We start from the raw sequence: 22,323 nt of genomic DNA on the forward strand, positions 1-22,323 counted from the left end.
GGACTGGGGATCCCAGTGACCATGACTCAGAGGGGATTTCCCGTTTCTCGTTTGCAGACTGCAGTCCCTGGAGAAGATCACGTAAAATATACAAGGAGATGATCGCAAGGATGTGTATCTCACGGAACATTCGCAGGCACTAGTTTCCCTACCTGCATGTGCCTATCAAGCCTACTGTTAGAAGGATGGGATGAAGCTACAGGGGGGGGATGAGATATAATGAAAAAAATGTCAATGTACAAAATGTTTATACCCAAAAAAGTAGTAATTGATGACGATTACTGCAGAAATAGGTACTCACATTTGAAAATTACAAATGTCAATATGTTAATGAACCTTTTTTTTGGGGGGGGTGGGTCTATATGCCAAGGTTTTTCCAGGTAGGGCTTACGCCAAAGTGGGGAAGGGTATAGGAAGATCATGGTTACGTTTAGTACGAGTTCGAATCCCTCCCCTTCCCCCTGCCCCCCCCCCACCTCTCTCTCTGTCTCTTCCTCCGGCCTCTGATCCCCCCCCCCTATACCCCGGTCTTCTCTCTTTCTTTCTACCCCCCCCCCTCGCCCCCATCTCCCTATATCACCCTCTTTCTCTTCAAACCCCTCACTACTCATCCCTCCCTCCCCTCCCCCTGGATTTACTTTCCTCTCATTATTCCTCTCTACTTCCTTCTCAAATCAACCTTCTACAACTGCGCCTTCTACAACTACAACTGCGCAACGAGATCATGACACATCGATTTGCTCTGCGCACACAACTCACCCGGAGACCTAACAGACGACAGCCATACGAAGCGATCACTTCTATCGAGCAATCGTTTACAACCAATGCATCGATTAGCTAGGCGCTCACTTATTGCCCCTCCTGATGCTCTCCAACTTGTAGTTGAGATTTATTTTCGGAATTTGCCAAGAGCAGAAGTCGACGAGATATATAACTGTAGCTATATACTGAATTCCGTTTCTACCTCTCGATTGTAAGTACGAATTCACAAGTCATATTAATAATGTTTTAATTTATATCTTTGTTCATTTTTCCTTTATATGTTGCACTTACATTTTTTAGGACTTCAAGACCTGACTCTGAGTACGTCAGACAAAAGGAGGACAAAAGATAAGATCGTTTCTTTATAACAATTTCTGGTTTATCTCTCTTATGTTTTCTTTAATTTTCATTATAACTGTGAAGGTATTTCTAATTCATCATATTTTATTTCAACATTGGATTGTTATTCGTCACTTTATGCCCCATCATAACAAGATTGCATATCATTCTATATCAAATCATGGATATGCAATCCCTGATCAAATTTAACGATTTCTTAACCCACTTACCCTGTTAACTACACTCTAAAAAATGAAGTGCTAATTTAGCTCTTAAAGAGCGTGTATAGTGACTGCACTTCGGAGTGCTGATTTGTCTAGTTCAAAATCTTAAAGAGCGTATATAGCGACTGCACTTCGGAGTGCTGATTTGTCTAGTTCAAATTGGGAACTAGACAAATCAGCACTCCGAAGTGCAGTCACTATACACGCTCTTTAAGAGCTAAATTAGCACTTCATTTTTTAGAGTGTACTGAATCCTGTGATCCCAAAGCGGGTTTGTATACTGGAGCACCCATAGTAGGCATTTTGGTTATATTTCGGAGAGAGCATGCAACACAGAGAATGGCTGTATTAAAATTGCTTCAATTCATATAGAGTGACCCGCATCATGTACAGCTGGATAATCATGATTTATCATTATAATACTCCCTAAAATATCATTGTTCTATAGGCTACACGAAGCAATTTTTTCACAGTGATGGAAATTGTTTATTCGCTGCATTCGACTGTTTCCCAACCAGTTCCCAATGAAATCGTGTAGACTTCAGCGATAGCTTGTTTTACCACTGTTAAAATAGTTGGGGAAAAAGTGCCAAACCTTTAACCAACCTTGGGCAACATACTATCCACTCAACTATTGGTCAACATCTGTCAAAGTTGGGTAATAAAAACTAATATTTGGTTCGTGAATTTGCTCAATTGGATCATAATTACCCAGAATATATATGTTTTGTTTTACCAACATACATTACCCAACGCAGTGGATAGTATGTTACCCAACATTTTTAAGTGTGTAGATTATAACTAACTGAACTAATGAATCAACATCATGATCATCGCATAGGTAATTTTGTGTTAGAAATTTATTTTATTTTCGTATTCTGTCTGTATGAATAATGGATGTATCATGAGATAATAATAGTTACCCCTAAGACTCCCAAACCGGATGGGATGTGACTTCAGGTCCCCTGGGAGAAGGGGTTAAGTCATCTCATTTCCATCCAGGGGGAGGGGGAATAGGGAAGCAGGAAAAGCATTGAATACACACACACTCTATTTTCGTTTGTATATACACTCTAAAAATTGACACAGTTGAAAGGGATTTATCTCTTTAAAGAACAAGTCCACCCCAAAAAAAACTTGATTTGGATAAAAAGAGAAAAATTCAACAAGCTTAACACTGAAAATTTCATCAAAATCGGATGTAAAATAAGAAAGTTATGACATTTCAAAGTTTCGCTTTATTTCACAAAAACAGTTATATGAACGAGCCAGCTACATCCAAATGAGAGAGTCGATGATGTCATTCACTCACTATTTCTTTTGTTTTTTATTGTTTAAATATGAAATATTTTTATTTTCTCGTCATTATCATGTGAAATGAAGTTTCATTCCTCCCTGAACACGTGGAATTCCATTATTTTAACATTTTGTGCTTCATGCAAGGAGGTCCTAATCCTCAAATTCGTAAAAATTGAAACATTGTATAATTCAAACAATAAAAACAGAAGAAAAAGTGAGTGAGTGACATCATCAACTCTCTCATTTGGATGTAACTGGCTCGTTCATAAAACTATTTTGTTAAAAATAAGCGAAACTTTGAAATGTCATAACTTTCTTATTTTACATCCGTTTTTGATGAAATTTTCAGCATTGTGCTTGTCTGATTTTTCTCTATTGATTCAAATCAACATTTTTCTGGGGTGGACTTGACCTTTAAATGTGCCGAGGAGTGACAAAGTTTTTCATGATGTTTGAAAATACCGTCATCCTGTCACTCCTTGGCCATTTTCCACCCGTTTTGTAATTTAGAGTGATGAATATTTCATTTTTACAGCTAAATTTAGGAAGCATCTAAAGAACAAAAATATGTTGCAACAATATGAATCCAAAATTCATTCAAACAGGAATCGTAACTTTTTTTCATATAATTATTAGAATAAATGAGGATGAATTTTAATATTCCATATTACATGTATATGAAAATACAACATAGATAGTGAGCCTGTATTTTCATGGGTAATTAATTTGCATGGCAATCAGTACGTGCATACCTGTTTTGTGAAAATTAAGGGAATACAATAAAGTGCAATGCCATGACTATCTCGTGTACAGTGCGTATCGAAAAAAAGTTTACACTTTGAAAAAGCCCTGGGAGTTAAACAATATATACAACATGTGGGTAATTTTTTCACATATATTCTTGGGTTTGGGTCTCATCTATCCAATGAAAGTAAAAGTTTTGACAGAATGTTACACTTGAGTGAGCACTGTCCATTTTTGTAAAGCTTGCAGAAATCTGTTTGCGCAAAAATTATCATTTTCACGCTGTATCAAGGGAAAAGGGAGAAATCAAACTTATATACCCTATATTTCTCGTACATTTCAAAAGTAAGTGGTGCTCACTCAAGCGGAAATACTTTTCGACAGTTACATCGTCATTTGCTTAAATGGATCTGTACCAATGTTAAAATGTGATAAAATCTTCAGGATATTACAAATGTATAATTTTACAGGATTTTTTCTAAGTGTAAACTTTTTTTTTTATACGCACTGTATAGGGCAATGTTCATGATGTTGATGACAGTTTTGTACAGTACTAGTTAGGTATTTAGGGTTTTTCCATTAAAATCCACGTTTTGATGGGTAGACTTGCCCTTTGAATAAGTGGAAATATAGTCCCCTCCATAATTAGAAGAAATTCATTCGTTCTCACCATGTTTTTATGTTTGTTACAGTTGCTTAGATGTGTGATATTCGTCTCGGAACATTGATCTGCGAACTATTTTTTTTCTTTCTTTTCTAATTCCTTTTCACTACGTCTTCCTACTTTTTCAGACTTTCAAACTAATATAGGAAGGTATATATTCGAATTACGTGCATTGAATAAATATTTGAAAAAAATCACGTTACCAAGATTTATTCAGTAATGATGATTCATAGCTCTGATTTTCTACGAAAATGGTTTAGAATCTCAAGTTCAAAATGCCTATAAGCTCACAAAGCCCCCATGATTCACGGCAGAGCAAATAACCGTTGCTTATTAAATCTTCAATTTGCGCCTCCAAATCCTTGGGATAATTTTGTATCAATCACCTGAAGACAACGTAGACTAAAAGAACTTGTAAAACATTTAAGAGGCCTTGGAGATTACATGTCTTATCATCTACCATGTCTGTGGGGTCACGAGGCCAAAGAAAAGAACGTATAAAGGGATTTGTTTTTAGGATATAGAACGAAGAAAAGATATAAGGGTAAAGAAATGAAAATAATAATCCGATAAAGAACAACTTTTAAAGATTGAATTGATAATCAACAAAATAAGCGGGTTCGATTTTCGATGTTGGAAGGGGCGCAACATTAGCATCGGTGGGTTTGGACTCGGCTTCGTCGGAAGGAGTTATCGCATCTGCAACGGGGACATATTTTTAAAAAAAATGTTTGAAAATGCCGGTCAAATGACAAAGACAGCTAAGAGATCTTTGTCGAAAGTTGGTGAACCGGAACGGTTTGGTCCTAAGTTTCGGAGCTGACGAAAAATTGCAAATATGTCGTTTGTCCAGACTCCAGGGCGAAATAGCATGCTTTTTGATTCACCGTTTTTCGACAAAGACTTCTTGGTCATTCTTTCTCCTAAAGGGCATTTGTCAATACATTTTATGTGTTCTGGAATCCGCCGTGCGTCGTAAGTCAAGGAATATCTTATAGATGTTCATTAAGTAATTAAGCATGCACTCTAAGATATTGGATAAGAAATTATCCACCTTTGACCTGATGAATCATTTAGTATACCCAATCGTCAACAGCTGTTTCCATATTTCAACATCTAAAAGAGGTACTAAGTACTGCAAATTAATTAACTCGGAAGAGTGTGGATTACGAGAATGAATATCTTTGAAAGATCTTCTGTGATAGTTGTTCACATACAATTGATGATTTATGCGTATTACTTTCTTGTAGTCTTTACAGTCGTGAAACTAAAAAATATTATAGCAGTGATAAACTATATGGTCAAATAATGCACTTCTTAGTAAATCTTGTTTTTATTTATGTTTATAAAAGTAGATTAGACTGCACATCAGTCATTCAAAGAAAAGTCTAACATGACTTCACGTTGATTGTAATGAAAGAATAAAAACTCAACTTTAATTATATTAAAAAGATGAATAAATAAGTGCAATACGTCTATCCAGAATATTTTACGTTGTTTCTATCTTCATTGTATTATTATTGATTAATATGATTATCCTATTGTTTAGTGTCTACCGTAAATAAAAATACTTATCAGTCGATATAATTGCTTACGTCTAGGACCAACCTTTTAACGTCACCATCCGAAAGACGTGTCCAGGCCTCGGACCTCTGCATTAACATAAACTGAATTGAATTGAATTTAACTTGATTATTTTGGACCCCCATAGCTTGAACAGCAGATGCACGCCACAACGCCCGGCCTTTATTACTTTGTGTAATCATTTGTAATAATTTGTTTGGTTATCATAATCTTTGTAATGTCCTATGTTGCCAAATTGAACGGACCATGCCCTCTAAATTTTACATTTCAAAAGGAAAGCACAAATCTCATTTCTGCAGTAGCATCATCTACTAATCAAAATCAAATCGACTGAACATTAATGGCGCAGTCACATTCCCCCTACGGCGGCCGAACGGCGGGTCAAAAATAGTCGTTTTAACATTTTTTTTTGTAATAGCTACATATAAGTGGTTTGAATTAAAAGGAATTAAAGGGGCTCTTTTCGACTCGCCTTACGACCGCCATAGGGGAAATGTGACGGCAACATTATGGCGCGCACACATTTCCTCTAGGGCGGTCGTACGGCGCATTGAAAACAGTCCCTTTAACAGTTTGTGTAATAGCTACATAATAGATGGTTTGAATAAAACTGAAAAAAAACGGCTGTTTTCGACTCGCCGTACGGCCACCATAGGGGAAATGTGACTGCATCATAAACAACAGACAACGTCATGATCGGCGATCAGGGTGTTCCCATCAAATCTGATTTTTTTTTCGTTTTTTTTTTCTTTGAGTAAAGAAGATAGTCCTCTCTCTCCTTCACCCCACCCTCAAAATGACCAAACAGTTAACGAAGTCGCCGCGCATGGTGTAATTTTCAGGGGCCGCGGAAGCGAGGGGGGCTAAGGGCTTTCGGACCCCCACTTTTTTCTAAAATTGTGTCTAAAAACGTAAAAATGACCATCTGATTGTGATTTTTTGCATGGTCACCCCCCCCCCCCCCCCTTCAATACCGTTCAGCGGACCCTGACTTTCCATAGCTTGGAGCAATCTTCCTCCGTATTAAGGTATTATTTAAACATTTAGTTCAAATTTGCAATATAATATAATCATTCTCGTTATGACAGAAATCTATTTTTGATAACCATGATTAATCGAGCAACGCGCTTGAAATTTAAACGTAACCAAATAAGTAATTTAAAAATGGGTATTCGGAAGGAAAATCAATATCACATTAAGATGGTGAATAGTGGGTCTACGCGAACCTAACTATTTAGATTTATTTCATTCACATCGAGATAGTATTACTAATTTCATTTACTTTTTATACTTCATTGTACAATTATGTTGAATAATCATTTCTCTGAATACCCTCAGGCAATTGGTGGAAGTCTGAGGGACGTGCCCACCCCCCCCCCCATCGAGTTAAGGTTTTTTTAAGACAGCATATGGAAGAGAATCTCACGAAATCGAAGGATGACGGATCATTATTCTTTTTTTAATAATTAACCTCCTTTGCATAAATTTCTATATATAGTTTACGCATATCACCATTCAAAAAATCGAGAGGCAACTACATTTTTTTTTCTCTCAGAAGTTTTGTTTGTTCCTATTCTTTGCTTTCTGCTGCTATTATGCTGGATTATGTTATTAACTCGATGTATTCTATAAACCCTCAATGATACATTCTTCTTAAAATAACATAATTATGACCATGAAGTATTTAAAATCTTCTCGAAATTGCTTCTCTTATAAATAAAAGAGGTTTTGTGACAATGAAATTCGACTGTATGTAGTGTAATTCAAAAAGGTTTTATATCCACTTTTGATAAGATTAAGGTATTTGTATCATCTATCTTTTAACAAATTTTGAAGTGCTGTTCATGTGCCTAATCAGGCGCACAGATCAAGGGACGTGTCCCTATAGTTGCTCCTCCACTAATATTTATAAATAAAGGAAAATCGTTAATCTTATTTTTTTTCAATTTGAGGTTTTAGCAATTGCAGGTTTTTAGGGGAAGAGAAGCAAAGCAAAAAAATCTATATAAAGTCGAAAGAAGGCCCCTCTTTTTAAATAAAAAATTGTTCAGGGATTATAATTAAGAGATGGCTCTTACCCACTCCAAATTTTTCATGAGCAATTAAAAAAACGATAGAAAAACGAAAGAAAGAAGGGTAAAATATGATATTTTTTCTGAATATTATGTCAAAATTTATCACAAAATTGTATATTTGTAATAAAAATATTGATTTTTTCTCTCTTGCTTCGCTCTATTTTTATTATTTAGCCTCATACGCCATACCTAGTCCCCTCAATAATATTTGGCCCATTACACCACTGATAACTAAGAATTTTCAAAGATTTCTTTGCTCTTCTTCTGTGAATTCCTTGATCCGGCTTTGCATCGTCACTTTCACCATGCGTGGCGGTTTCGGGATATATGTTCTTCTCTGGCATGTATGGGGTGAAGTGAGGGGGAACATGTCCCTCCGAACAGTCGACTCATAAGACTGGCGTAAACATAATCACCCCCCCCCCCCCCCTCTCTCTCTCTCTTCATACCCCACCCCCCTCTCTATTTCTGCAGTAACTAAATGAGGATTTATTACCTTTTGGAAATGAATTCCTCCTATAGTTTGTTAATATTTTATGAACGCATTCAGAAAGATTAACAAGGACCTTCAAAAGACGAATTATAAGGACTGTTCACAGTCAACAAGATCACTGCCAACATTCAAGAAGAGAAACTTATTCATTATTATTCATTGTCTCACGCAACAATATTTTTGGCACTTGGCGGAATTACCCGCTTTCGAGACAATCTTTTTGGCGCGCTATTAGAGTCCCTCCTATACCTTGAATTTACATTCTTCACAGGGGCGCAAAACATTAAGGGGAAATTGATTCACGCTTTCAAACATCCGCCCTTAACCTATCCAGTGTCGAGACTCTGAAAAACATCTTCGAATTCGAAGAAGTTCCATGCCGAAAGTGCATTTTGATATTTTAACGCTATAACGCTAATTCTTATTCTGAAGTATGTACAATTTAAAATCATTTGGCATTTACCATGTTTACGAAGGCTAAACGTTTTCTGGGAAGGGGAAGGAAAATATAAAAAAAAATGACTGTAGGACTTTGGTTGTCTTGGTCGTAGAACAATACATTGAAAACTTGTGAAAGTGCACCCCCTCTATCTCTCTCTCTCTGTACGTCATTGCTAGATTATCTTCGTGTACATGATCATTACAATGATCATGACAATGTTCAACCTATGAAGAATGCATGGGATTTTTAAGCATTTTGTACTTTGAAGTTTCGTCGTATTGATGGCCGAGCCAAGAAACTGCTAACTACAGGGATTTAGTACCGACATGCCTAACTTCCTTGAATTATGAATATAATCGAGTATGAGACGTGCATAATTCCACAGAGCCTTGATATCAATAGAGCTTACTTTATATTTTGGACATTGTTCGCTTACATGTCTTAGGTTATATGCCAATTTTTATCGCGCTCTATAATTATGTTCGCCGTCTATCATCAAATATACTTTGTTGGATGAATCACTTCATGCGAATGTTCATGTAGATCACTATAGCATTTTCCTACGTTGGCAGTTTAATATGAGTGTAAGATCAATCTTTCATTTTTCTTTGTCTGACTCGAAAATAATGTCAGTCAAAGCAAGACCTTCAGCTTCAAGTTTGGGTTGTAAGTCATGTATATCATTTTACGATGAGCTTGATGATGATGCAAGTCAGTTACTTTTGCCACTTTTCAGAATTGATGGCTAAAATTTCGATTCTTCTTTCTTAATTATCATCTTCTTACCTTACAGGAGCCTCTGTTGCCACACTGAATGCTTGCTGATCTGAAGCTTGTAATGATGACTAATTAATGGATTCTCATCAAATCCTCGTTTCATCGTAGCTATCAGTATTGACATGCTACAACGTTCCGGAAACATGTAAGGAGGCTAGACGAATGGGCGATTCGAAGGAGGGGAAATTGTGCTGATTTGTCTGAGGACTATGATGGTTTACATCCAACTTGTTCAAAACTGCAAATTGCTTTGATATGAATGGTTCTATCGTACATTCAATGGAAAGATTAACTTGATCGGGTTATGATTGCATTTGCAACGATTTGATTTAATTGAGCAGCATTTGATTGAACGTCATCGACGCTTTATTTCTGAAAGTAATTATCTGGATAAATTATTGGAAAGCATCTTCACGTTTATAGGACCTATCGATCCGGACCCCATGCAAGTATGATCTTTTCACAATCTCCTTGGATATGGTTTATACCTGTGTTTTTAGTCCTCATCCTCATCGTAACCATCGTCGCAATTTGCATCTGTAAATGGCCTCGTCGTAAGGTTCCGCGTCATGTCGACCCGCGAATCATCCTCAAAGATGTCAATCACGTCGAAGTCATCTCCAACCCCGGCGTCCCCGCGTCGCCGACAATGCCTCGGTTCTCCACCGCCGGCGACGGCCTAATGGTCCGGAAGATCGACCTCACCATCCCACCAGAAGTTCCATCCGTCGATCCGCCGCCACTCCCGTCGAGGCCGCCGTCGATGGCGGCTGTTCAAAAGAAAGCGTCTTCGAAGAGGCGAAAGAGTAAAAAGAACCAACTGCGCCTCGTAGATGATAATTACCGAGGCCTTGAAGAACCGAACTTCAGTACCATGATACCGGATATCACAATCATGGATGTGGATATATCCGATCATAAGCGGTTCGAGTTCAACTTGGATCCGACCGAATGCGAGAGGGACAAACTTATATTGGATTGATTTTTTTTACCCTCATATTCTCTGGAGCCAATAAATCCTGTGAGTCCTGGATGCAAACTTGGACGAGCAGATATAATAATGACAGTATTGAGAAGACTTCCGTTTTTATTGTGAATGTACATAGCGTGTAGATCACGTTAATACTTGTTTTTATATTTCTTCATTGAATGTGAAAGATGTAGTTAATATGGATCAAAATTACACTTCAGAGGAGAAGCTAAATTATCATGGTTTGTTTTCGAGCAAAAGAGCCTTGTATTTGAAAAAGATTTTAAACAATGAACGAAAAATATTTGGATATACTGTTTTTCTATGACCTCGTAACATCTTGATGGCACTTGAGGGAGAGTCTGGATTATTCGGGAAGAGGATTGCTACTGGTTACTCGAAATCAAGGAGTTCCTGGGCCAGCACCAAAGCTATTCTTTCAATTCAAAGTTCCCTTCTGTATAAAGATAATTCTGAAAGTACCGTCGTTTCGGTTTGTCCCGATTGAGTCAGGTTGGTTCCGAATACGTGTGATGATTGAAAACGTTTCTTGGAAGGGCTTGTCGGCGACAGACTGACAGTTACCATAGTAACAGTGCTTCTCAGCCAATCAAAAACGAAGGAAAGTTGCAAGATTTGACAAGATGTCGGATGACAGAAATTGACTCCTGAGGAGTTACAATGTGATACCGATATATTGGATCTCTATTGTGAAATAATGAGTTCAGAACTGGCCATCACGAAACCTTTTCTTGTTGATACGAACATGCGAAAATGTACTGAATTCTCACTTGGACGTGTGTGAAGTGATTCAATAACATCGAACCTGGTTCAAATCTGGATAGAGGAAATGTGCAATAAAATGTTGAATATTACCAGAATGATCCTTAAAGCTTGTTTGACGAAACAGTAAACTGCTACTATACCTCTTGGCCAAAATAATGGAAGTAATCATTTTTTCGGACCGGGCTGGAACATGGAGTGATTGATATGATTATAAAAACAATTATGTTGGACTATTTGTTTACTGGAATTACTAATAATTTGTCTTTCTGTGTATTTTAACCACATTTTACTAAATGGAGAGAAAATGAATAACGTTTGGGTCATTTTGCGCCACCCCCTTTTGAAACATATAACACCACACCAGAATGTTTTTCAATGAAGTTTTTGTATATCTGCACTAAATCAGTCTTTGCTAAAGGTATGGCTCTATACAGTGTAATATAATTTCCTAATCTGCTTTACTTTGCTCCCCTACATCAGTGAATCATTATTTTTTAACCTTGTCTTGACCGACACTGCATATCAAAAGTGTATCAGTGTGATTGGCACAGGCCTAAATCATGCCCACTCTTCCTTATTCAAGTCTTTATTGGTGTGCTAATTTTCTTTTACAGCCTGTCTCATCCCCTCAGTGTAAAAATGCTATTCAAGTTGAAGATGTAGCTTGAATGTGTTGTTTCCATTTTGAGTCATATCCTTTAAAATAAATGGCTTGTATTACAAACATTCGTTGCGAAAAGATCAATTACTATTGCAGATTAGTCATTATCATTAACGATTGCTTACGATAATTTTGCCCCCTTTAATGAAATTTTCAATATGTAATGCCCATTTTAATTCTGCTATATTTAAATCAATTAATGTTAGGAGGCTTGTCCCTTTGAAATATAACGAAAATGAGTGAATTTTCACTCGATGTTAAATCCCCTTGAGAAGTACGTCAATAGTCACTCAATTTGGAGTGAGTTTATCATAGTGAACACACTTCACAAAATAATTTACCTTAAACGGATGAAATTTACTCAACGAAATGTGAAAGTCACTCTTAAGCTTCAGTCACAACTTAAGGCCACCGCACACCTTACGACTGTTCGCGATCCAATTTTGGAACAAATCGCATTTTGCTAATTTTCTGAAAATGTGAATGGAACGTACCATTTTATTCGAGGTTAAAATCAATTGAAATAATACTAATATAACCATTTTTAAAGGTTGCATGCCCTTATTTTTTAGTAAAGGCCAAATTAGTTTCAAATCGCAGCCGATCGTACGACTGCTATGACGTCATTACGACTAGCTATCAAATTTGCTTTTATTCTAAGAAGGGTAAAGATGATAGCATATTCACTGATTTTAATATAGGTATTCGTATGATGATTGATAACATTATGCAGTAAGATATTCCATGTCTCAATATTAGCATCAAATTCTACTACGTTTTATTTCAAAATCTGGTCGCAGACCAATCGTAAGGCGTGCGGTCGCCTTTAGAGCGGCGACCGGCCAATTAGTAGCCTTCTCGGGCATCGCCCAATGATTTTTGTAGAAGTCGAGCGTGCTGTAAAAGATCGGTGGCCTAGCGTTGCCATGTCGATTACTCAAGGCCAAATCTGGGTCAAATCAGGGACTTTTCTGTATGGCGTCCGAGCAGTGATCGGGTGACGACCCACCGATTCCCAAGCGGTTTCCCACCGCCTATTTTTAAGTAATCGCTCGGCCGATCTTGAAATTGCCGCGAGATCATTGACCAATCTCTGAGCGACCGTCCGATGACCGCTCGACAGCCTTTGATCCGACGAGTTCAATTTTTGACCTAAATCGTTCGACGGCGACCACTCGATTACGACGGCGTCCGCTAGATTACGTCGGCCCCCGGACGGCGACCACCCGGACATCGAGCGCATTTAGGGCGGCGAGTGAAAAGTAAGCAGGCGCCGCCGGAATTTTAATTCCGCGCTAAATCTTGAGCGGCAACCGAGTGATGCCCCCCTCAAAAAAAAAAAAAAAAAAACAGTGGTGCCCGGATGGCCGCCGCTCGGGGATATTGGCTATAAAACCCGCCGTCCGGTCGCAGAGCAGGATAATTTGGGGAGTTTTCAATCGATTTGTTTAGAGAGCAAATTGCAATCTATTCGGAGTAACATGAGTTTTGTTGGGGGTTATTTTTCTTCGATATCAAAACTGTGCATCTTGATTAAATAAAGTCTTTTGAAGTTACTAATTACCTTCAAAACTCGGAAAGGACAGAATTAGAGTCGTGAAAAGTGGGAAATTGAGGAATTGGCTGGTTAAGGTTTATATCAAGATGATTTGAGTGAGTCCTGATAGAGACGTGAATTACCGCTGTCTCTGGATCGAAATCCATAGATTATGAGAGTTTTAAGCGTCAAAAGGGGTAGGCGGAGAGGATCAGGGGTGCAATCTTTACGGAGGGGTGCGGGTTAATACCCCTTCAGATGATTCATGGTAACTTCTCTCTGAATGTCTCTGTCATCGCTGTAATTGGCGGGAAATAAAGTTTACCACGCAATTCTAAGTTCCAGTTCCTAGAATAGTCTGATAATCAGTGCTTTGGATCATTTCAATAGTAAAAACAGACTTAGCACAGACAAGAATATCAACAATTTGAATGATTTTGCTTTTTAATTAGTTGAGTGTTGCAAGAGGAGAAGAAAAGGAGGAGGAGGAGGAGAAGAAGAAGAAGAAGAGAAAGAAGAAAAGGAAGGAGGAGGACAATACTGCGTGGCGACCATGTTGAAAAAAATAGACCATAATGAATCGACAGAAATTGTCTCTAAACAATTCAATATTGCCATCATGTTCCTTCGCACGATAATACTTTAATCACTCTTATAAGATAATTGAATGAATCATGATGAAATGTCTTCAGGCCCTTTAACAATGAATGTTCGGATTGATCTTACTCTTAATTGGATGTCTAAACCGACAATGAGTCAAGCAATGTAAAAATTCAGCTTTTTCTGATTTGGTATTATAACAGTGTCTAAGGCACACTGTTACATAGGACGGACATCCTTGTAGTCTCGTGTGTACTGGAGGCCTCCGTCGTACGACTTTCTCAAGATGAAGTCTGACGGCCGAAAATTTTTTTTTAATAAAGACGTACAGATTGGGGGAGGACTCGGGGGGTAATGGACACCCCAAAAGTCTCATAACCAATAAAAGAAAAAGAAAAGAAAGTAAAAGAGGGAAAAGTGGTGAAATATTAATTTGTTTTCTGAATATCATGTCAAAATCATCACGAAATCAAACATTCACGTTTAATATTTTGCTAATTTTGATGGCTCGCTTCACCAACTCGCAACGTTTTAAAAATTTGCCCCATACGTCATTTATGCCCTAAATCTTTTTGCCAATAACTCAACTGAGTTTGAACGTGGCTAAAGTTTTAAAATGCAAACCAGCTGACGAACAATACTAATCAAAAAGTCACATTGATCTTTGCACTCGTTTGTTAGACAGGAGAATTTTAAAAGGCCAAGGGTTTTATCCAACGCGGAATCTAAACCAACGGTAATTATTTGTAACGAACATGACAAAACAAAACAATTACAGAAACAGAGAAGTGAAAGCTTCAAATAAATTCGTCAAGGTTTAAGAAAGCTATGACTTTTTAAAACTAATGAAATATTATTGAATACTGGTATTCGTTCGCAAGTGATTTTTAATTCGATATTTGTAATTTGTCATTTTCATGAACAGAGATTTTATCTGATAAGCTTTAGAAGAGGGAGAGAGAGATGGTTTATTTTCATTTGGTCCAATGCCGATTCGTCCAATTGCAAACTCGTCTACTATCATTTGGTCTACCATCAGTTCGTCCATTAACCACATTGTCTAATTATTGCCATTTCGTGCATTCACCATTTCATCTAATAACCAATTCGCCCAATAGCCATTTAGTCCACAGACCATTTGGTCTAATTATATGAATGAAAATAAAACGAATATTAGACCAACTGGTTATGAGACTGGTCATAGACGTACTGGTGATTAGACGAAGTGATGATTGGACCAAATTGTTGTTAGACGAAATGTTGATGGACGGAATGGCATTGAACTGAATGAAGCGGGAAATAAAGGCAGACCATGTGGTGAGTGGACGAGTTGGCAGTGGACGAATTGACAATTTACCGAGTGATGTCTGATTTCCCTGCATATAATACATTACTCCATTAAATCGTCTGCAACCCTTGAAGCTTGTCACCCCCCCCCCCCCCCGGCCGTAGAATATTTTCTACGACTTTCTGTCCTTTTTTTGTCTTTCGGTACCACACAGATAAACCGTTTTGGAGTGCTTTAATTAGGCTACAAGACTTGAACTTGTACTTTGTTCAAAAAAGTAAAAAATTGTTATATTGAGTTCTTGGCTATATTATAAGCGCGAGGATTATCCTTATCCCATTGCGCTACCCTGACGAATTGTTCGAGTCGTTACCAACCAGTTTATAGCTTAACAATTAGTGTTTATGAATATTTTGCATGTTTTTTGTAACTATATATGCTATAAAAAATCATTTGAAAAAAAGTCGTCCCGGCCCCTTCTCATAGTCTTTCATACCTGGTGGGTGTTTCATAAAGCTGTTTGTAAAGTTACGCACGACTTTACGCACGACTGGAACATGTTCTTAGGTCATATCTCAATTACATAGGGATATTACATAGCACAAGAAAGGATCACCAGTCGTTCGTAAAGTCATTCGTATCTTACGAACAGCTTTATGAAACACCCCCAGGCTTATTTGCAAAATCGTCTGCTTTCAAAATTAGTACATTGCGGTGTCCTCCGTGTTTTAACTTTGAGTTAACTTCAAGAGAAATGACCGGTTCTCATGCTGTTATGTATCATTCTATTGAAAAAGTGGATCTCCCCCCCCCCCCCCCCTTCATGTCTTGGCTATTTGTAAAATGGTGTCTTTTTAAATCGGTGGAGCTGCTATGCCTTCTATGCACTGTTAAAAATACTAGTAATTTTACAAAGGAAATCGTGAATTTACAGGATGTTTACATTAATTCTAAATACAGACGACACAATGATTAAAAAACACATATTTATGCGAAGATATGTAACGTAGAATTACAATTTGAATGTAAAACAAAGTAAAACATAATGATCTTTGTAAAAATACAAACGAACTATCGTGTGTTTACGTGATTGCAGTGTTTCTATCCAATGAATGGTGTTCGTATTATTAATGGGGATTTTCATGTTAAATTCATGTTAAAATGGTGGGGGGTTTAGCTGCTATCCAGATTTTTTTTTTTTGGAGGGGGCTGGCTATCGTAATTTAATAGCTCATACTGTTTATGAGTCCCTGCTGTCAGTAATAATTACCGTTTTTTTACAGTTTCATTTTTAACAGTGTGGTTCAACTTTGAGAAAAGCGGGTTAGAAGAGAGGAATACACGACTGGTTTTCATCCATTAAGAGAAAAGTGCCCCTTCCTCTCCATTAAATCCATGCATTAATAATAATAATAATAATAGGCATTTATATAGCGCCATCTATCTAGAAATATTCTATTCCGAGGCGCGTTGTTATTATCATTACCCGGCTTTAGCTCGAGCTGCCTCTCAGCGCTCATGCATTCAAGGAATTAATCCTACCGGGTACCCATTCACCTCACCTCGAGTGCAGCACAATGTGGATAAATTTCTTGCTGAAGGAAATTACGCCATGGCTGGGATTCGAACCCACGACCCTCTGTTTCAAAGTCAGAAGACTTATCCACTGGGCCACAACGCTCCACGCATTCATCGTGTTCATGTCTGGGTTATTTGGAAAGTTGTGTCATATTATTTGAAATCGGTGCACTGCCGGGTTCTCCTTGGCTCAACGTCATGGGTTCAACTTTGACTAACCCGGATAAGGGGAGGATACAAAGAGATGATAGAAATGATTGATTTTCATGCTGTTATGCATCGATCCATTGAAATAGAAGTGGGACCCCCCCCCCCCGCACTCCCTTCTACAGTTCACACATTCATGTCTGGGCTATTTATAAAATCAAGGAACTTCCGATAGATCGTGTCATATTTTGAATCGGTGCACTGTTGTGTCTTCAGCGTCTCAGCCAACTAGTAAACCGGATATGAAATGTGAAAGCACTGCCCAGGAGCTAGTCCGGGCTGCACGGTCTGGGCAATGATACAGTCCCACAAAAGAAACTGATTCCCAACCGACAGATGATGCATGTCATTTGAAGAAACGATAACAGCTTTAAAGGACAAGTCCACCCCAATACAAATTTGATTTGAATAAAAAGAGAAAAATCAAACAAGCACAACACTGAAAACACACAACACCCCTTTGGTTGCTATTACTCAAGCATTTAGTTTGCTTATATAGTTTGCCACTGCATTTGTTTTTCACTACTATGTCTTATCCTTAAATTGTATTCATGTCTAAATTTTGTTATGATACTACTATAAATTTGTCACATTACAATGTACTTTCATGTCATACTACGATTATGTTTATGTATTTTAAATTTATTTTGACTTTACAATAAACGCAGAAACTCCTGTCAAATAAAAATCATCAGAATCGGATGTAGAATAAGAAAGTTGTGACATTTTAGAGTTTCGTTTAATTTCACAAAATAGTTATATGCACATCCTGATTGATATGCAAATGAGGAGACGGATGACATCATCCACTCACTATTTCTTTTGTATTTTATTATATGAAATACAAAATATTATAATTTTCTCCTCATTGTCAGGGGAAACACTGATTAATTCCTGCCTGAACATGTGGAATAAGCATTGTTTAATACTTTATGGTTCAGCAAATTGGCCCATATTGTAAAAAAATGAAATATTGTATAATTCACACAATAAAAAACAAAACAAATATAGATAGAAGAAATCATCGACTCTCTTATTTGCATATCACTGAGTTGTACATATAACTCTTTTGTGAAAAATAAGCGAAACTTTAAAATGTCATAACATTATTATTTACATACTACTTTGATAAAATTTACATCCGATTTTTGATAAAATATTCAGTGTTATGCTAGTTTGATTTTTCTCTATTTATTCAAATCAACAATTTTCTGGGGTGGATTGACTTAATTGCATCCGGGGTATTGGTGTGGGTGTGGTTGAGCCTAAAGACCCTGGCTGTAGACATACGTATGTCTGCATGAAACTAGCCTGTCCATTACACACTCAAAGATAGTCTCAAACGTTAGTAGGGAGTTTTCGCACCACACAGACGCATTCTGGAACCTAGAGAATCTATTGTCAAAAGCCCATCATGACAAAGCAGGCTATTTTTGAAAATCAGTAAATTAAAACAGCAGTCTGTGTCGTCCTGGGGAGTGATTCATCAACATTTTCATCCGACAAGTTGTCAGATCTGGGGCCCGTTGCAGAAAGAGTTGCAATCAATCGCAACTCTAAAAATCACGCGCAACTAGATTTTCAACCAATCAACAGCGCGCATTTGGGACTTGCGATTGATTTTTTGACTTGCGTTTAAACGCAACTCTTTCTGCAACGGGCCCCTGACATCTTTCTCTGATGTTAATTGGCTGAGAGGTACTGTTACTATGGTAACTGTCAGATAAAGGACTTGTCGGATAAAACGTCCGACAAGTCCTTTCATGAAACGCCCCCCTGGACTCTGTACAGACACATTTGCAATTTTTCGTCAGCTCCGAGTCTTAGGATGGTCTCCTGTCGACAAAGACCTCTCAGCTGTTCATTGTGATTTGACGGGTATTTTCAATAGATTTACTACGTTCTGGAATGCGTCCCGATGCAATTGCAAAATCTCGTCATAATCCCCAATGGTGAATCACATTCATTCACAGTAGAATAACCAGGGGAGCGTTTCATTAACATTTTCGTCCGACAAGTTGTCAGGTCTGGCAACTTTCCTTGATTGTGATTGGCTGAAAGGCACTGTTACCATAGTAACTGTCGGATAAAACAGTTATTGTCGGATAAAACGTCTGACAAGTCCTTTCATGAAACGCTCCCCAGGTGCATTCATAAACCACAAGGGAGAGGTACGGTAAGTGCTTGATGACACGACATTTACTCCGGCGACAATTGCTCCAGGCTTTATTTCCTCTAAGATATAGGCGTGCAAAACTGTTTTATGTTAGGCCTTGGGTTGAGATATAAGGTATAATGTTAAACCCAGGATTGCAGTTGGCTATTCCATTAGTGTGTTGACTTTACAGCAGAGCAATTGTCGCCAGAGAAAATGTCATTTCAGTGACTCGCCCCCACCCCCTCCCCCTGTCTGTCCTTCTCTCTCTTTCACATTTACATTATTTTGAATACCTCGTTGTTACTATGCTATGTTTGTGTTGTATTATTATTTTTTCTTATGCTTCTTTGTTTTTGATGATGATCCTCAAATTTCAGGATTTTATATCAATAAACTTTTGAATTTGAATGTACATTTCCTTAACCAATGACCCTCCCTTTCTCCTTTCTTCTCATTGTGCAGCTCGTTATTTTGACAGTTCTATAAATTTCGAAGATTTATCATTTCGCCTTACGAACCTCCGGACCAATGCTGAAGAATATTTTTTTTCATATACTATTTGCATGTTTCTGAGTATACCCCTATCATTTAGGCCTAATTAAGGAAAAGATTACGTCATTGTTTCCTTAATTGAATAACAAGAGTATGCTCAGTGGTCTCCCTTTTCAATCTATGTTCTTCTTATTTTTCTCTCTCCACATTTCCTCCTTTCCTCTTTACATCTCCCTTTCACCACTTGAACACCTAGCCCCTCCTGCCCCCACCTAGCACCGTCCCTGCATTTGACATTCGTCGGGGTACGACCCCTCCCCGTGAAAATCAACTCGTGACTTTTACCTAACTTAGTCCGGGGTTACAACTTCAGTATGAAACGAAATCAACAGTTCCGGAGATCTGAGCACCTCTTCACAAAGTGACGTGTAAATGAAGCACGTACGCTTCTAAAATCCTATCACCCGATTGGTTGAGTGTAGTTTTCCATTGAAAATACTTTGAACAGACGCTGCGTGGAAGGCTCCCCTGACCTGTGGCGCCTCCCAGCGGAACGGCAAGAGACCTGGCTGAAGATCGTTTCCTCAATAGTGTCTGCCCCTCGTAAAGCAGTAATAAAATCAACAAATCATTTCTTCCCAATTAGATTATGGTAGCAGGCGTATATTTTGGCTATAATGGTTATCACGGTTAATATGTAGATACAAGTATCCCCAATTAAACTAAGTAATTACCATAACGTATCGCCCTGGAGTCCCGGGGGGCACTGGACCAAAAAATAGTGGGGGTGTGCCGCGGGCGAGACAAAAAAACGGGGGCCTTGGAGCGGGTTTATTGGAAAAAGGAGGGTCTTCGGAACGGGCTTCGGAACTACAAATGTTTGTGAAAATGAGGGTCCTTGGAACGGATCGCCAGCGTGACTGTGAGCGTGTATGCATCCCTATTGAACGGTCATGCAGCTAGCGCGGCCCCCGCCGGGTGAGCTCTGCGGACGCTTTTCACCAAAATTGCGGCTCATTGTAGCAGATCAATGCGATCGGAACGGCGTAACGAAAAATATGCGAAGCTTTGGAGCGGATTTCTTTCTTCTTTTTTTTCTCAATAAGGAGAAAATGCTATGCCTTGGAGCGGCTTTCTTTGTTCTTTTTCTCAATAAGACAAAAATGCTATGCCTAATTGGAACGGAAATTTGAGTGTAAAAATGGGGGTCCCCTCCGTGGCACATACCCACTATGCATTATATACTGAGTGCCCCCCCCCCCCGGGTTACTCTTCAGCTTGGATGTGATGAAAAGAATATTTTAAAAGGAAAACCTGAATAATCATCAAATCACGAATGCCTATGTCAGTGAATTTGAAAACCAACTTCATGGTTTATCCCCGGTGGGGTCACTTAGTATGACTTGGGGACCGCATGACCGTTACCAAAATCGCGGGAAAAGGGGTCAATTTCACGGAACGTCCGCGGACAGAACACTCCTCGAAGTAGTGAAAATAGGGGTGCTCACCGTCCTCGATCTGATGGAAATAGGGGTCAGGAAAAAGGGGAGAACGATCACGGGAAGTAAAATCCGTCGCCGAGTTACCAGCCGCAGAGGGCGCGCTCATTATGCTCTGTATCTTTACGTGGACAGCTCTACATTTATTTTTTCAAAGAATTCTACTTTCCTTATTTTTCAAGAAAAATAAAGTTCTTTTGGAATATTGTATCAGTATGACATGGCTCTTGGTCATCTTTAAGGACTGAGCACTCTGACGCCGGTGTTGCAATTTCCTCTAATGAGGAATGGGTATAAATGCCCTGTCCTTGAAATATGGTAAATAGGGGTAGGTTTGCGAAATGGGCAAAAGTGTCCTTACAATCTTATAATTAGGGGTGTTTCAAAGTACCATTTTACCGCAATTTTTTCCTTGTTTTGCGCGAAAATAAGGGGGTAAATTTCACAAAATGTCCTTGAACTTGACTGCAATAGGTGGTTACTTGCATTTGTGGTAACGGTCATACGCGTCCCCCTCTGCGGGTGAGTAACCACCGGGGGTTCATCTCAAGTGACCTTTTACTGCTCAGTTGAGCGCACTTTTGACAGGCTTATAATATTGGGCCCATGAAATACTTTTTAGGATCACTTTCATGAATCCGACTATAAAGTGATCAATGGTATGTCATTCGAGATGTAGTGACAATTTCTGAGTTAATTTTATGATATCAAAGAAGCCTGAAATACGTTTATGTGATACTGTGTAAAAAAAAATAATAATCAAATGCAATTTGGATTTTTTTTTTTGGACGCAAAGAAATTTCCACCTGTTATTACTAAAGACAGTATTTCCCGAACAGCAGATGAATTTCAAAAGATAGCATTTCCAATACGTGTTGAACCCTAAGAGACACGGACTGAGTAATAATATGTAAGTAATGTTTTTCTTGGTTACGCAAAATGACCAACTAGATCTCGCTCTGTTGATGAAAATAGTAATTTCCCTACTACTTTTCTCTCTATTTCTCTCCTTTTCTTTTTTTTCTTTTCTTTGTCCTCCCCCTTAATTCCTCTCTCTTTCTCCCTTTTGGTACATTTCTCCCCTCTATTTTATCTTTCTCTCCTTTCCCTTTCCTTTTTAATTTCCCTCCCTTTTCCCTTCTCC

At 38.3% G+C, this 22,323-nt stretch overlaps 1 protein-coding gene across 1 annotated transcript; it reads left to right on the forward strand.

Annotated features, from left to right (window-relative positions):
- The first annotated feature begins 727 nt into the window (after nucleotides 1-727).
- On the forward strand, nucleotides 728-11,465 carry LOC121431441. The gene is made up of 2 exons (XM_041629010.1): nucleotides 728-973; nucleotides 9,420-11,465. The coding sequence occupies exon 2, from the start codon at nucleotides 9,855-9,857 to the stop codon at nucleotides 10,383-10,385; it is 531 nt and encodes a 176-aa protein (XP_041484944.1). The 5' UTR covers nucleotides 728-973; nucleotides 9,420-9,854; the 3' UTR covers nucleotides 10,386-11,465.
- Nucleotides 11,466-22,323: the final 10,858 nt, after the last annotated feature.

The sequence above is a fragment of the Lytechinus variegatus genome, chromosome 17 (assembly GCF_018143015.1).
Source record: "Lytechinus variegatus isolate NC3 chromosome 17, Lvar_3.0, whole genome shotgun sequence".
Classification (NCBI taxonomy): Eukaryota; Metazoa; Echinodermata; class Echinoidea; order Temnopleuroida; family Toxopneustidae; genus Lytechinus; species Lytechinus variegatus.